This window comes from Aulonocara stuartgranti (assembly GCF_965226115.1).
Source record: "Aulonocara stuartgranti genome assembly, chromosome: 19".
Classification (NCBI taxonomy): domain Eukaryota; kingdom Metazoa; phylum Chordata; class Actinopteri; order Cichliformes; family Cichlidae; genus Aulonocara; species Aulonocara stuartgranti.
The window spans coordinates 16,142,377-16,158,585 of NC_138955.1; the positions used below are offsets into that span (position 1 = coordinate 16,142,377).

At 38.8% G+C, this 16,209-nt stretch overlaps 1 protein-coding gene across 4 annotated transcripts in view; it reads right to left on the reverse strand.

Moving 5' to 3' along the window:
* Positions 1-15,453, reverse strand: part of LOC309694822 (CAP-Gly domain-containing linker protein 4) — a 42,403-nt gene extending 26,950 nt beyond the window's left edge. Inside the window, exons 1-6 of one of the 4 annotated variants that reach the window (XM_082515053.1) lie at positions 15,344-15,453; positions 9,690-9,836; positions 8,640-8,779; positions 8,056-8,149; positions 7,649-7,810; positions 4,849-4,967 (exon numbers count right to left, since the gene is read on the reverse strand). In XM_082515053.1, coding sequence (XP_082371179.1) covers positions 4,849-4,967; positions 7,649-7,810; positions 8,056-8,149; positions 8,640-8,779; positions 9,690-9,816 — 642 coding nt within the window. In that variant the 5' untranslated portion in view covers positions 9,817-9,836; positions 15,344-15,453. Of the gene's footprint in view, positions 1-4,848; positions 4,968-7,648; positions 7,811-8,055; positions 8,150-8,639; positions 8,780-9,689; positions 9,837-10,315; positions 10,407-15,280; positions 15,302-15,343 lie in introns of those variants that run through there. The other 3 variants (XM_082515054.1, XM_082515052.1, XM_082515055.1) reach the window with 3 other exon arrangements.
* Between the last annotated feature and the right edge of the window lie 756 nt (positions 15,454-16,209).

The window sequence follows — 16,209 nt, forward strand, 5'->3', positions numbered from 1 at the left end:
AGGGTGGAATGCCCATTCCAGGACGGGAACATTCTGCTACCCTAGTTTGGAGTAGGATGCCTCCTGGACGGCTCCTAGGTGAAGTGTTCCAGGCATCTCTCACCAGAAGGATGCCCCGGGCGAGACCCAGGAGATGCTGGAGACATTACGTCTCTCAGTTGGGTAGGGAATCCTTAGGTGAACCCCACAAGGAACTGGTGAGAGGTAGTTCTGAGCATTTCTGCTTGGATTGCTATCCCCGTGACTGGAACCACACTGCTAGTAAATTGAGCTGTTCTAGCTAAAGAACTAATAATAAATAAAAACCCAACAAAATAAATGAAAAACAAACTATTAATAGAATCTATTTATCTCATTTCAATCCTCCGTAATAAAAGGACTGTCATCGTCAGGGTCACGGCAAACACACGGGTCCTTTCAAATAGTGATAAAGATTACAAGAAGAAAAAAATATTGCAATATCGGAGCTTATAAAAGCCGATGCAGCATATCTCTAGAGCCAACTGCCAGCAGCAGTGATGAACCTTAAATAATAAAGCAGACAGAAAATAATCTTCCCTCTGTGGCGTTTTAACTTTTGCTTGGCAAGATAACGACTAAACAGAAACCAAGAAAGCCTCTTGGGTTTCAAAAAGCCAGCCTTGTAATTTCTAACCACATAGTCCATATATCTTGCAAGCATTGCATTCACTCAGTAAGATATAGAGCCTCTGCTCTCATATTTGAGAATGGAAATTACTGAATTATGGTGTGCAGTGCTTTGGTGACCTCCAGTGGGAAAATTAGTGCTTACAAAGACCAGGAACTAGACCTGTTTACAAACAGCTTCAATACTTCTGCAGCCAAAATGTGCAATATTAAAGATAATCACACTGCAAGTTCCAATACAGATATAACATTCTGAAAGCAAACAGAGCAAGCACAAGACATCGAAGTAGTGAATCTATTCAAAAATGTCTGTGAAATCTGTAGTCTAAGCAGCTGCCTTCTCAGGTGTTAGCTGACAGCTGAGTCAGAAGATGTCAATGTGCACAAACAAAAAACCCCCACTGAATATCTAAAATTGGGGGGGGAAAAACCTGATAGATTACCTGGACTTTCATACCAAAAAGATTGCGATCTGTCCCTTTTTTTTTATTCATTTATTTATTTATTTTTTTAAAAACTGAGCAGGCAGATTTCCTCTGCAAAGATCTCCATCAAATCGCAGTAATTCGGTCTAGCAGTAAACAAAAAGAGCAAAGATTGAATCGCATCAGGAAGGTTTGTAAAGGTGAAAGTGGGAAAATTGTGGGAATCAATTTTCTATCTCAACGGGAGTTATGAATGCTGACATCTGAGAAAATGCATGGGGCAAAAACAGTGTCATGACCACCTACAATCTAATGAAATCCAATACAAGAGCTACGAAACAACAATCGGTCTGTTGAGATTACATTAGTGAATAGCAGGGTCACTCGCATGCTGTTTTTAGAGCAGTTCACAGTGGTGGTGGTGCACTGGGCTGCTTTAAGTCAATGTGGTGCGCTAAAATAATTAGTCTGTTAAGAAAAGATTGAAAACGGGTGAATAAACTGCTTGTTTATTTTACTTTACCAACTAAAGGAAACTAATGTGCTAATGTCGTCCAGTGACATTAAATTAAATCTCATCTAAATTCTATATCTCTCGTTTAAGTCTGAAAACAAAGGTTCATTTCTATATATGGAATATGACTTCCATTATCTATCATTAGCATCATTAACAGCTGTTTCTGATTTGATCCATTTTCTTATAGAATTTTTTATACCTGATGTGAAAAATATTAAATGTGTTTATATTTTTTTGAAAACTTACCAGGCACCAGGTTCCAGAAAGATGTAAGTTTTTTTGAACATTAAGATATTGTCCCATTTTTTCCTTTTGTGAATCTGATGTATATTGTAAATAGTAAATGGATTTTTGGTGGAAGTTAAGATAAAGGCACTAACAGGTAATGTGTGCAAACAAAAAGCTTCCAGGTTGTGAATTTATATCATCACAAGGTTCATACCACAAGTCAGAGCTTGTTTTGTGCTAATGAGTTTGTGTCTGTTTGAATAAGGATTTGTCTGCACAAAGAGTTGTGCATACAGCTCACGTGGAACCCAATAGCACGGTCCATAAGGATGACGCTATACATAAATCGAAACAGGGCATAGTGGCATTCACCTCAAACACCAGAAGTGCAAAGGTCAAAAACCACAGAATGAGAAGCCTTAAATAGCGGCTACAGTGAGAATGTTTTTTAAATACTCGTTTCACATCAGCTCTTTATAAAATATAGCTTTGCTCCTCTCAGTGGCTCACAAGAACCAAGACCAGCACAAGCAAGAGGAACCCTCGGACTGGTTGTTTGTGACGCTGCCCCCTGGTGACAGTAAACAGCGATCTGTAGGCTGTGCATAAGACTACTGCAGAACCCTGTTGGAGCCCCAAGTCACCAAGATGTGGAGGGGTGGGCGTGCTGACCTCTGTGGTCATCTTCAATTTAGAGGTGGGGACAAACTAAAAAAAAAAAAAAAGTTTAGGCCAAGTTGGGATTTTCTTGACAATATGTTAGTTCTGACTATGAAACAGGAAGATGTAGAAGTCAGAATACTGACAGAAATTACATTTGTTCCTGCTAGGTAGCTGATGCTAGGTGGTTAAATCAAAGGGACTAAGGCACCTCCCTCTACCAGTGAGGGAAAAAAGGCTAATTAAATATGTTATGTCAAAATAACATGTCAAAAGAAATGAGAAAAAAAAACATTTCAAATTAAAAACATCTGGACCATGTGTCCTCTCGCTCCTTGTCAGCCAAATCCACAGGAAGCGCTACCCGAAAAATGCATCCACAACCCACCATGTTCACCTGAATGTACATGAATAAATCTTTTCACTTGTCACAGCAGGAGAAGTGGCGCAAATAACCTAAAAATCAATAACATTACTGATGAGTCAGTTGCATTAAGTGCAGTTAAGGTATGTCAGTGAGCCAACAGGCACAAAAGACTGCACTAAGTGAAATATGACCATCATACCCACTTATATGCTTTTTCAGCTATGACAAAGCCGTCTTACTGATCTTAAAACCATGCAATTACCTGACGCATCCGGTACTGACAGTCAAGCCGCAAAGGACTCTTAAATATTGTTACCTTTGCAAGTGCTGCAGATTATTTAAACCATTCTGCACAACTGCTTTACACATGTTATGTGGCATATTTTTCACCTCCTTACGGCAGATAAAGTCTGAAGAGCTCAAATCTCCAACAACACTTGAATCTCAAAGAACTTTGCTGGACTGACAGATTATAGCCTGTGGCCTTCACTGAGGTCATCATAAAACATTGAAATTTTAAAGTAAGGATAAGTATGGAATAGGAAAACAAACAAACAAAAAACAAACAAAAAAAACCCCAGCAAATCATAAGTATCCATGTATAGTTCAGTTAATTTGGCAGCTACAAGGATGGGCTCAGCATATTAAGACTTATTAATATTTGGGTCATTCTTCTGTCAGGAGCATTAAAGATAACACTCTAACATAACAGAAAACCAACCAATACAATAAGTAACCTACCGTCTGCTAACAAAACTTCAATACTAGACTATAAGGTCAGTACTTAACAGACTGGCTGTTATACTTTTAGCTTAGATGCTAAATGTTTTTGTTTGTTTGTTTCGTTTTTTTTAAATGGCTGCTATTTTTAGTCATGTGGCTCGTTAGCATTAATGTTTCTACAACAAATGATTCTGTCATCAAATAAAACACCTCTTAACCTTGAGCATGTAAACTGTGCCTCCATTACTTTTTGTGGAGGAGCTCAGGAAGTCCAGGAGCAGGATAGCCTAATTTTTGAAAACTGAAAAACTTGCATAGAGCTAATCTTTCTATCCATGATGTTGTTCCACCATCATGGATTATAATGTAAACTAATTTTTTTGCTTTTTTAGGGTTAACTATTTTACAAATGTAAGCCAGTCACATGACTACAGCTGTAAATTAGAAGCCTGCAGAGCCCTTACATGTCACCTCTCACTACAATCATCAGCACATCAGGTGGCCAATAATTTAATACATTTAAACCGCTGGGAACGCCCAGGTGGATGTTTCATCCTAGGTTAAAGCAATATTTTAAAAATTCATATCATGCATAAAATTATGACTATTATATAACCCAGTACTAGTTGGGCTTATGGTCAGATTACATCAGTGCAATCACTGAACACATGGTTAATACCAAATTTGGTTACTAATCCTATCGTGTTTCCATTTTTTCCCCCTTATGTTGACCAATATCAGCATACTGGCAAAAAAAAAAGAAAAACAGAAAAAACAAAGATGGCGTTTACTACTGTGTGTCACATCAGTTTGGCCCGAGCTAGAAGTTCACGGGCCCACACTCAAGAGCTACAAGACTTCTTTGTTTACTTGTAAAAAGAGGAAATAATTAAAACAATAGCAAAGAAAAATCAATTTAACACTATGAGTCAACTGGAAATTTTAATTTTCCATCAGTGCATCATTATTTATAACCACAAAAGCACAGTGCGGATCATTTGCTGACTGTAGAAGCAACAAATATATAAATAAATAATACAAGCTATATTCTGAGGAGATCTTCATTTTTTAACATTTATATAACGCAACTCACTCATCAAGCATCGATTCTCGTCTCTGTGACTTAAAATCGAAAAGGGAGATCAATACCGATATGCAATCCTAATTAAATGTAATAATTCTTTGGTCGGTTTGATGAAGGAATTCAATCTGTCAAATTCACAGGATGACTTGTGAGTCTGCTGCTGTGTGCGTATACGCAGAACAACTATGGCACTTACTCTGAACGCAGGATTGGCTCCCAGTTCCAAGAGACACTTGACAGCTGATGTGCACAGGTTGGATGCGGCGATGTGCAGAGCTGTGCCAAAATCAAAGTCACTGCAGGTGGCATCAACATCTACAACATAAAAAGACCACTGGGAGGTTAGGAATACACAGTTATATGGCTTGTGTGGGTGTGTTAAGAATTAATTGACACTTTATTAACTTGCATCATTTTCTACCTGGTGTCTCAAATGCAAACACTGGGTTTAAACATTGTTTAAGCAACTAAGTGTAAAAGACAAACTGAAAACCTGCCCCATACACACACACCCTGCCTTTGTTGAAGTCATTTCCTAATTAACCTGCTCTTGTAAAACCAGTTCTATTGCCCTCACCGTTTGTATTTGAGCAGACTGCTGAGAGCAGAACTGCTGCATGGTTTGTCTGAATAAATTAAGCACCACTTTCACAGCAGAGTTGTTGAGCTTTTTGAAGGCAGAAATCTCAAAGTATGTATAATGAATGCACCAGAACTCCAGAAACTTTAATAAGTTAACATGAAAGAAGTTTGGACAACAAAGGGGAATTGAGAATGTGGTTTACTGAGTCATCAGACTTGCTGTATCAACCTCAGAACTCCAGATAACTCCGGAAATCCACATCTGGAAACGGAGCCTACATCCATGATTCTGAAGCGTTTGGCAGCTGCTCTCAGGACTCATGATTATTTAACATGATTGCTTACAGTCTTTGGGAAAAAGCAGAAGTTGTTACATTTAGTTTATTTACAATTCAACTGAAAATAAAACTTAAAAACATTCAAACTGAATCAAAACTGCCACCACATGGCAGTGGGCTTTTTTACCGAACGAAAAAAGTAAAAGAAATTGTCAATTATTTTGATTTATTAATAGGTGGAAACCAAATATGGAACTAAATGTGGAGCTAAAATTGATTTCATTAACTCCACAGCACTATCAAGACTTAGTTGATTCTCACAGTACACGAGATTCTGAACTGCCGTAAAATTAATATTCATAGAGAATCTAGGTAAATCTAGGTCCCAGCTACACCGACATCCTACACCAAAAGAGTAAGGTATGCAGAAAGAAATCTTTCTGGACTAACAAATAGATAAAGTATTTTAAGGGTGGAAAAAAAGCAGACAGCAACAGTCAGACATACTGCACCATTTACAGGAAGGAGGAAACTGTGTTTACTGCACACAAAGACCATATGATCCTTGTGTCTCATTGACAAGTCAAATAATCGAATGTCAGTTTTTGCTCAAAGTATTTGTGGAATATTTTTACATTGTGCAACGTGCCACAGCAGAATATAGATTATTTTTGCTAGTGAATTAACAAATTATAGCTGATTGTTAACACTTTCAACTAGATTCAACTGCTGCTAACTTCTTGTTAATGCAGAAGTCTACTGCACATTAGTGCAGTTAGGGTTAGACATGACATTTGAACTGAGCATTAGAGTAGGAAAGAAAGGTGACTTGAGTAACATTGAATGTGGCATGGTTGTTAGTGCCAGACACACTCGTCTGAATAGAGCATAACAGAGCTGATCTGCTGGAATTTTCCCACACAACCACCTCTAAAGTTTACAAAAATGTCTGGAAAGAGTGCAGTGAGGGGTGAGAGGAGAATGGCAAGACTGTTATTAGGTGAAAGCAAGACCACAGTAACTCAAGAGCATTTTTGAACACACAATACGTCCAGCATTGAAGCAGATGGGCCACAGCAGCAGAAGACCACACTGGGGTCCCACTCCTATTAAATAAAAACAGGAAACTGAGGCTAGGGTAAGTTGGTAAGCTAGCTGGTTTTACCATTTACTGATTAGTTTGTATTTGTGTGTAATGATGAGAAAACCACACTTCTGTCTGTGTCATTTACTGAGGCAAGTGTTTCATCGAGCACCTTCTTCAAGACACACTGCCGTGAACGACACTTCTCTCGTTATCATTTGATCCAACGCAGTCAACAAGGTTTTATCTGCTGAGTAACGATTTTCATAAATTGGACATCACAGCCGTACGAAAAGAGCGATGATCAATCCTCGTGCTGCCAGTGTACAAGCAGACAATGAGCTGCCAGTATGAAAAGCTAATGACAGGGCTCCTGTACAGTTTCCATTTCAAAAGAACTTCGATTCTTTTACAGAAATAAAATTTTGAAACATCCTAGTAAACTTTTTAGAACCAAATTAACATCTAACAACACTTCATGAAACCATTTCATATTCAAGACCCTACTTTTTCAAAGGCTGGAGGCTCTTTATTCTGATACCTGGAACAGCAGGATGGTAGTATTTATTTTTCCCAGCTTCATTTGTATTTATGTAGTTACAAAGTGCTAAAAAATAAACTTAAAATAAAAAGAAATTACACAGAATTCAGGGGAATTTCATATTTAACAGAAACAACAGAAAAAATAAATTACAAAAAAAAATCCTGCCCAATGAGAGACAGGTAAGAGTCTCAACGAGGCATTAGTGTTTTAAAAAGCAAGATTTTAAGAGATTTAAAAGAGGTTGCCGTTACCCTGCCTTAGATCTTCCACCAGGTTTACTGTAAGAAATCAACACATTCAGTGCCTTCACTTTACACACCAAGAGTTGTCACCCCCATAGGTCCATTCTGAGCCAAGAAAATCCCTGAGACAGGCTGTTTATTTGAGAAAATACAGTCTCTGCCTGTCCTTACAGCTAGGGTAAATGGTAAATGGCCTGTATTTATATAGCGCTTTACTACTAGGGTGACCTTTCATCTCTCTGCTCCAGCTGCAGCTCTGCTCTCACCTCCAGGCTGGGATGCCTGCAGCACCACACGGATAAGCTGGGGCACATCGAAGTACGCAGCGTAGTGCAAAGCCCTCATGTTAGTCCACCGCGAACGAAGGTTTGGATCTGCGCCCAGGGCGAGGAGCTGCTGAGCAAAGCTCGCTGCCGTGTCTGCATCGCCTGAAGAACAGGTCACAAACACAGGTGTTAGAGTTGAGAGGAGTTGTAGTAACAGACAGTAAGTCAGCTCTAGAGAGTGTATTTAAGAAGTGGTTGATGAACAGCTGCACTTACTGAGGTATACAGAATAATGTTCAGCAGTAGAGTGGTCACATAAATTCACACACACATACGTCAGAGTAGATGTCCGTTTAGTTCTACCCTGCAGCTGAGAGTGCTTATTCAACATCTCTGTCAATACTTACCAATGCCTGGGGCTCCGGCCTTGCAGCAGTAGTGCAGGAGGCTCATATCTGTCAGACCGTCTCGATCATTAACACCACAGCCTCTCTTTAGTATCTGTGCAAAGAGAAGATATGCAGTATGTGCCACTAAGGACTTGGTGTTGGCGTGCAGAAATCTTCCATAACAGGTTAAAGTGAAATTAGAGGGAAATTGTGTGATGAATGACAAGTAATTCAAGGCTTTCATAACTCTACTCTACTTAAATCTGGACAACAGGTATTACGTAAACTGACATTGAAACAAGGTATTTATTTCTCAAGGGTGATAGTTACTCAGAGAAAATGATCGCCTTCTTTTACCCTTGAGATGAGTGCTTCTCTGCACAGTTTACTGCAATGCAGCTACTTTGTGTAACACAGGCAGAAGGGATTTGGTGTGTATCTGAACAGAGTCCATAACAATGAAAAAAAATAAATCAGAACTTATATTAATCTGAAGTCCTCTGAAGCTTCAGTTGATTATATTACGACAAAAATAAAAGCGTTACAGCTACAGAAGGGACCGCTGTGAGATTCCGCAGCAGTTGGACATTTTTTTATGTCACCTCATTGCCGATAAGGTCAATGTCCTTCTGAACCTGGGGCACCCACTGCCTGAGGACAGCAAACAGCTCTGGTATGGTGGTGCTGGGATCCAACAGAACCTCCCTGCATTGCGGCTCACTGGGGTCAAAGAAGGAGAACTCTGGAAGCAATGAAGAGGAACAAAAGTAACACGTGTTAAGTATAATGAGGAGTGGGACTGGAAATATTTCTCTCCCGTGTACAGACACGAAGAGAGCATGTGTGAAACTCTGCAGCACAGACGTTTACTACGTTTCTGCAACTGACTGTTCAATCGATTCAGCAAATTACTAATCTTGGGAAATGCCCTTGCTGCCCTTGCAGAGGCAAATGAAAACAGATGTGACAGTAGATGGCCTGCCGTGAACCAAATGAGGCATTAGATGACCCGGCTGAGGCTGAAGGCAAATGGATTGCACTGTGAAAGGCCAAAAGTTAACACTAACTGTAGTCGGCATGACATTTTTTCATAATTTTGTCTCTGTACGCAACTACAGCAAATCTGAAATGAAATACTTTGATTAAAGATTCAACTTTCAGAGGGTTTTGGGGAAAAAAGGCATTAAACATAAAAATTAGACTTTAAAATACATCACTCACCTCAGAAGTAATTGAACAGTCAAGTGTTACTTGACTTCTATTCACCTCAAAAAACTTCAACACAGTAGTTTCTTAAAGAAATGAAACATCCAAGTATTTAAGGACATTAGAGCAAATCAGCATCAAACCTGCTGAAATGGCTTTACTGATTAATTAGGTAAATCAAGATATAGACGATAACAGTCACCATGTTCTTGTTTAAGAATTAATCACTACAAAAGAACAACCTCAATTTGTAACTAACATATCCAGCTACATTATTAGAACCCGGAGACTCTGCATCACTATCATCTCTCTGTGTCAATTTAAGCCATCAACCTTTCTTCAGTCTCATATCTTGTGGCATTTCACAGCCTGTCGATGCTGCAAAGAGAACGCGTTAACTAGCTTGAAATGTCACATAGCTGCAAAGAGAAAGCGTGAATACTCACCACAGTCACTGGGCATGGGTGCAGAGGCCACCTGGTGGATCACTGGCCGCTGATGAGAAGAGAGTCTAGCGCGGCAGCCCAGGACCGTGTCGCCTGCAATGGGCTCTGAAACATCCTCCTTTGTCATCTCCCCCTCAGGGCCTGCGGCTGGAACAATATTAGAAAGCCTATTCTGAGAACACAAGTAGGTCTAATCTCTCAATAAAAGCACACAGGCTACAGCGATGTCTTCATTTGATCTGGCAGTGCAATACAGGGAAATGCAACTTGTAAGCAAAGAACTAACATAATATTAAAAAACATGGTATTTTAATCTGTGGTGTCGCCTGAAGAATATGGGGCAAAGGCGCATTCAAGCTATCACCCCAACAAGACGGGGATTTTCAAAGAATGTCAGCATTTGACTCATAGCACCTCTGAGAGATTACTTTGCCTGCAGATTAGAAAACAAAGGTGAACACACCAAACTACGAGCCTAATCTCAAAAAAGTGACACTGTAATGGGGACACAGGAAGCTTTCACAGAGGAACCTTGGAGGCTGAACTAGAAGCATACACACACACACAGGTGTAAGCCTGGGAAAGCAACATTGAGCCTAAAATCTTCCCAACCAACCCTCACTCACTGTCATCTTCTCCTTTATCCTCTTTCTTGTTGATCTCCATACGAGCAGTCGTGCTAAGCTAAAATCAAAAGACACAGACTGGGTCCAGTAGAACATCTAACCAAAATCCTTCCCAAAATAACTCCAAAGCTCATTGACTGCCCCCCTCCTCAATCTCCAATAACATCCCCACTCTCTCTGATTATACCCTGTTGATCCCCTGACTCCCAGGTCCAGCAGCTATTTACAGCCTGTACACTTTCAAGCCAAGGAGCTTGTATGTCTGACTCTCCCAGCTGGAATGTCACTCTCACTTTCCAGTCCTGTGTACCTCTGACCTCAATGACATAGAGTAGCCGAGCGTAACCCCTAGTGGAGGGAATGTGGCCTGTAGGCTGCAAACAAACGGTAGGAAAGTGGTGGCTTTGATTAGAAGGCCTGTCGTTCACCATAAAGGCCAGTATCCAGTTCCCCCTGACAGCAAACATCAGCCCTATTGAAGCAACCATAGGACAGACACTGAATACCTATCAGCCCCAGGGAGAGGGTAGGTGACTTTACACCATGACCTCCATCCATTTGGTGTAAAGGAGAAGAAGAAAAAAAAACACTCACTGTCACAATAGGGTTGTATTATCAAATAAAAGCAATTTCTTAAAAAAAAAAAAAAAAAAAAAAAGTATTTGAGCAAATTTGCAAGATATTTGTAGAAATATTTTAAGAAAAAACTCATATTTCATAAGAAAAGGGGCTTAACAATATTAACCACTCTAGAGCCCTGAAACTGAAGCACCCTTTTTTGATTAGCTTGTGGAACTTCACTTCACAGTCTGATTTTCCAACAGCATGCTCAGGTGACGGTCTGACAAGAGACTAATTATTTTTCAGGAAGTTTGAAAACTTTGGCCTCAACTTTCCGAGTCACAAAGATGTTTTCTTTTAACCTGGATGAATTACACATAACTGAAACAATGTACTAACAAGCAAATTCAGATAACTCACATCAAGACAGGAGTCACCAACATTCTCTGTTATCCCAGACTTCTGCTTCAGCCTCAGAGTGCTCAACAGTTATAAAAGAGGGCGTTTGATGTGTCATTTCACACATCTTCTGCACAAAGTTGACAGATCAAGTGCTACCTACTTCAGTCAAAAAGTGTCAGAGGAACAGAGGATAGAAGTCAGTAAAAAAAGAAAAAATATAACGTCTAAAAATTCTCTAACGTGCACATTAGCGCAGTCAGAGCTAAGTAAAATTAATTTTACTGACTGAATTTTGTAGTAATTTATTCACAGCAGTTCCAGCAGTGTGAAGCAGACTTGGCAGTGCCAGAAGATTCAACAGGTTTAATGTATAATACATTTTTCTTCAAACAGAACAGAATCTGTATTCCTATTAAAGTGAAAACTCAAACAATCAATGAAATTGTGGCACTTGCAGAAAATTTTAAAAAGAAAGGAATGCGTTTTATACATACAACCTGTTGATTTGCATTTTAACTTTACCATTAAAGTAGAGCTGGGCGATATGAGATTTTTTCATATCACGATATGTTTTTTTCATTTCAGGCGATAACGATATCTATCACGATATAAGCCAAATAACTATATTTGTAAGATTTAAATGTGCCGTTGCTCACAAGTAAAATGTGAAAGAATCAGCAGCTTGTTTTTATTTAAATATTTATTTCCCATAATAAGTTCAACAGGGTAGATGTACTTAAGGAACATGAGTTTTTCAGATAAATAAAGGCAAATATTGCAAACTACACAAAAGGCAGCCGCTAAAGCGTTTAAGTTTCAAAATAGAACAAACAAAACAGACTAAATTGTCAATTCCACTTAGAAACAAAATATTAATTCTAAAAATAAATCTTAGTTTGTTTTACAGAAGAACAGACAAAACTGACTAACTTTTGTCAATATCAAATAAACTGAGAACTAAAAGGAAATTCTCAATCTCTCCTTGTTGTATAGCTGAGCTTTTCAAACAGTTTTAACAGTTACTTTAGTCTGACAAAAGCCGAATGACGAATTAGCGCTTCCAGTCAGAGACTGAGGCTACGTCCACACGTACACGGGTATTTTTGAAAACGGAGATTTTCCGTTTTCGTTTTAAAAAATAATCCCGTCCACACATAAAGGCAGAAATGAAGGAAAACGCTGCTATGAACATGCCAAAGCAGCAGGTGGCGCTAGATTCCTAACTGTGCAGAAATGTTGGCCAATCAGAAGTCTAGAAGCCTCGGTGGGAAAAAGTAAACAAAGCTGGGGCATAGAAGCAGAACCGAGTCGTATGTGTGGAGGGACAGTAACTGTGTGTATATGTAAGCATTTAAACACTGCAGAGAGTAGAATTAACAGTAACAGTATTGTAGAAATTCATTTCACCGAAACAATAACGTGGCGCACAGTGTGACGCATGCACCAGTTTATTGTATTTCCAGACTTGCTTTCGGCACAATTTACAGTGCACGCTACTCTGTTTTTTGTCAGACTTGAAATAGCCGAAATACCTTCACACTACGGAACTTCTATGGCTCTTCCGTTTGACAATCTCTCCGGCATTGGAACCATCATCTGTTTTCTCTTCGGTCACGCTCGGTTGATTTTTCTAGTCGGCACACTCATTTCCTCCATTACGCGCTGGCTCCATTACCCGCTGGCTGCTTCCCAAACAAACACACGTGCGGCTTGGCACTTGTGCTGTACGTAACAAGTCACGCGACGTGACGCTGCGGCTGTGATTGGTTCGGCTCTGCGCTACTTAATTTGGATTGGCTGACCTTTTTTTTTTTTTTTTTTTTTTGAGGACAAGAGCGGCGAGGTCTATCGCGATAGCTTAATTTCTCTATCGAGTAAAAGTTATATCGCGATACATATCGTTATCGTTCTATCGCCCAGCTCTACATTAAAGGAAGCTGTGAAATTATAGCGACAAACTGTGTGTTTCAAACAGTCAGCAGGCGATGCAGAAAATGTTTAACTGTGTCTATGGGGTATTTAATGTTTAGGAAAACTTGAGAAATAATAAATAAAAGCCTGTAGTGAGTGCTAACATTCATGTATTAACTCAAAAGAATAAATTATTTTCTGCAGCATTACTCTCTTGCCATATTTGCAAAAACAATGTTGCTTTTTATCATTTAATTTTTTTGATGATCATTTCTTTAATCTTTTTTATTACATATAATTGCTCCGACTCAAGTGGGTAGCACTTAAATGGCCCATTTTGTCCAAAAGAAGAGTGAAATGGCTTATTAATTACTCTATTTTTGTGAGCATTCAACTGAGTCAGAAAGTCTGGGTTACAGAAAAAAACTGAAATTATCTCTGACAAAGAATTTAGGATTTGCCAAGCTGATGCAAAGAAAGCAATGACTATGCTGAACTTTCTCAACAGCACACCCCACAGAAGAGTGCACGTGCATGCTTGAAGAGGAAGAGAGTGTGTCTTAACATGTAACTGTTGATCATTTCTTCGCCATTTTTTGTAATTCTGTAATTTCATTGTTGCAAACAGAACATTTGTATATAGATGTATGCTTTAGCAGTGATTGTGATTTCCATAGTTCATGCTGCTAAAGAGTGAGATGAAAAACTACTACCAACCTCTCTGAGGTCACTGACTGGCTGTGTAGAGATTAGGTCTTTGCAGTATGACTTGAGACAATGGCCTACTTCTGCAATAAGCCTCTTCTTGTTTGCCTGACCTACATGATGTCACCATCCCCACAGCTACTGAAGAGACAGCACTCACATATTTTTGATGACTGTGGCCATTTAAGCACCCATTGGCAAGCTACCCATTCTGGCTGACTGTAATGTATGTGGATCTTTTTAAGTTCCATGCTATATCTAGAGAACTATCTGAATTACATCATTAAGCTCATAATAACTTTAACTTCAGGAGCATGGAGCTTCAAAAAACACCCTGATTTTTCTTGAAAGTTGATAGCATTTCGTGCACTAGCATATTTGAAGGCCATAAGCAGAAAGAATAATTTTACAGCTATGATGCTGAAATTGAAATAAACATTATATGTGTTATATGTGTATTTTTATTTAGATATTTCACACACACAAAAAAGTGGCATAAATAACTTTAATTGGATTTTTCCATAAAGATTAAATGTCTAGTGGTAATGAAATGTTTAGTGGTAACAACATATCCAAAACGTTTGTTCACAGGCAGCATCCTTGACCTCCATCCATCCTATGCGCCTCATGCACCAGGCCAAATCATGAACTATTACCCCCTGCATTTGTTTGATGTGAGGTGGGGTGTGTGGATTAGCTTGATTATGGAAGACAGAGGTTCCTGTTACTCTAATCGGACGCAGGTATGCACTCAAACAACAGTAAAGCCATTAAAGGTTAAAGTATTCCTGTCTAAAATATAAGTCCTAAATGACCACACTCGGTCGCTTGAGCTTTAATCAGCTTGAGAAAAGTTATGCAACTTATTATCTAACATCCAATTATTGGAGAGATGGCTTATTTGTGGTTGTTTATACCAGTTTGTGTGACTTAAGTGTGGCCGATTCATTTATATCCCCCAAATCGTTAGCTCACTTCACAGTCGAAGAGGTTAGCAGTAGACACTCTCTCCTCATCTCATACTTTTGTAGCCCTTTAGCAGAGGTAAATATAGCATGTCATCTTTTCAAACGTCCACACGTGGATTTAATTAATTTCCAAATAACTTTGCCAGCTAAAAGTGTTTTTAAATCGAGCTACAAGCTGACAGTAACAGTTAGCTCGCTAGCATATGTTCAAAAACCGGCTCGGGCTTAGCGACAGATGAAGCACACCTTATATAACTAACACTGCAGACATTGCTCAGTCCCTATAAGCAGCTAGCCGTCCCTGCTTTCACCGTGCAGACGTGAAAGTTACTCAGAGCCCTCCTCTCAGTCACCTTAGCTCCCTGACGTTAATGTTCCCCAACAAGAACACTGGGCCAAAAACATCTGCGCTACTTACAATGCACTTAGCAAGCAGAGAGAGAAACAAGCATCATGTTAGGCTGCTTAATATTAGCGTTACCTTCACCTCCCTCCTTGTTTTGATCCGCCCATGGGGAAAATGTCAGATAGCGGATTTAATTTCCGTCCATTCTAATTGGATGTTACACAGCTGAAATACTTCCTGTTTCAACATCTAGGCTTCAGAATAAAGGCGGTTAATGTACACTTCCGGATTTTAAAATAAAAGTCTTACAACGACCCGTAAAAATAAAATAAGAAATAAATACAACTAAATAACTTTTGAATTGTTTTTGAAAATTAAAAAAAAACAAAAAAAACAAAGACACTTTTTTTTTTAAATAAAAGAAACTAACCTGCAATATCTTGACAACATAAACATGACATTAAAGACACATGTTCATTTTATGTATTTATTATTCATTTATATATTGAATGAATAAATGTTCCATTTATTCTTTTCGGGTTTGAGCAACAATTCACTAATAAAGTTAGGAGGATTTTTGCCATCCAGTTACATAATATAAAGTGGCAAACCTACAAAAAGGCATTATTTTAGCTGCCCTGAAAGTTCCTTCAATTCTGGGATTGTTTGCCACATACTAATGAAAATAATCAACAACTGAATACCAGAACCTGCTGAAGGAAAATACCTCGAAATAGCTAAATTGCACTGTACTATTTTGGTTGCAGAAATTTGGAGTCTTGTTTTTCTGTTTTTGTTGGGCAAAAAACTGTAGAAGAGTCGACAAAAGAGAAACAACTTTATATTACCTTATGATTACTTTATGTAATTAAAATAGCAATGTTTAAACCCAGTGCTTTAGTTTCTTACGGAAGCACTTTCATGACTGTTAAGTCCATTTCATGTTTTCATTACAGAATTCATAATTGCTCATCTAAAATAAATGCTCTATTCTGCTATAT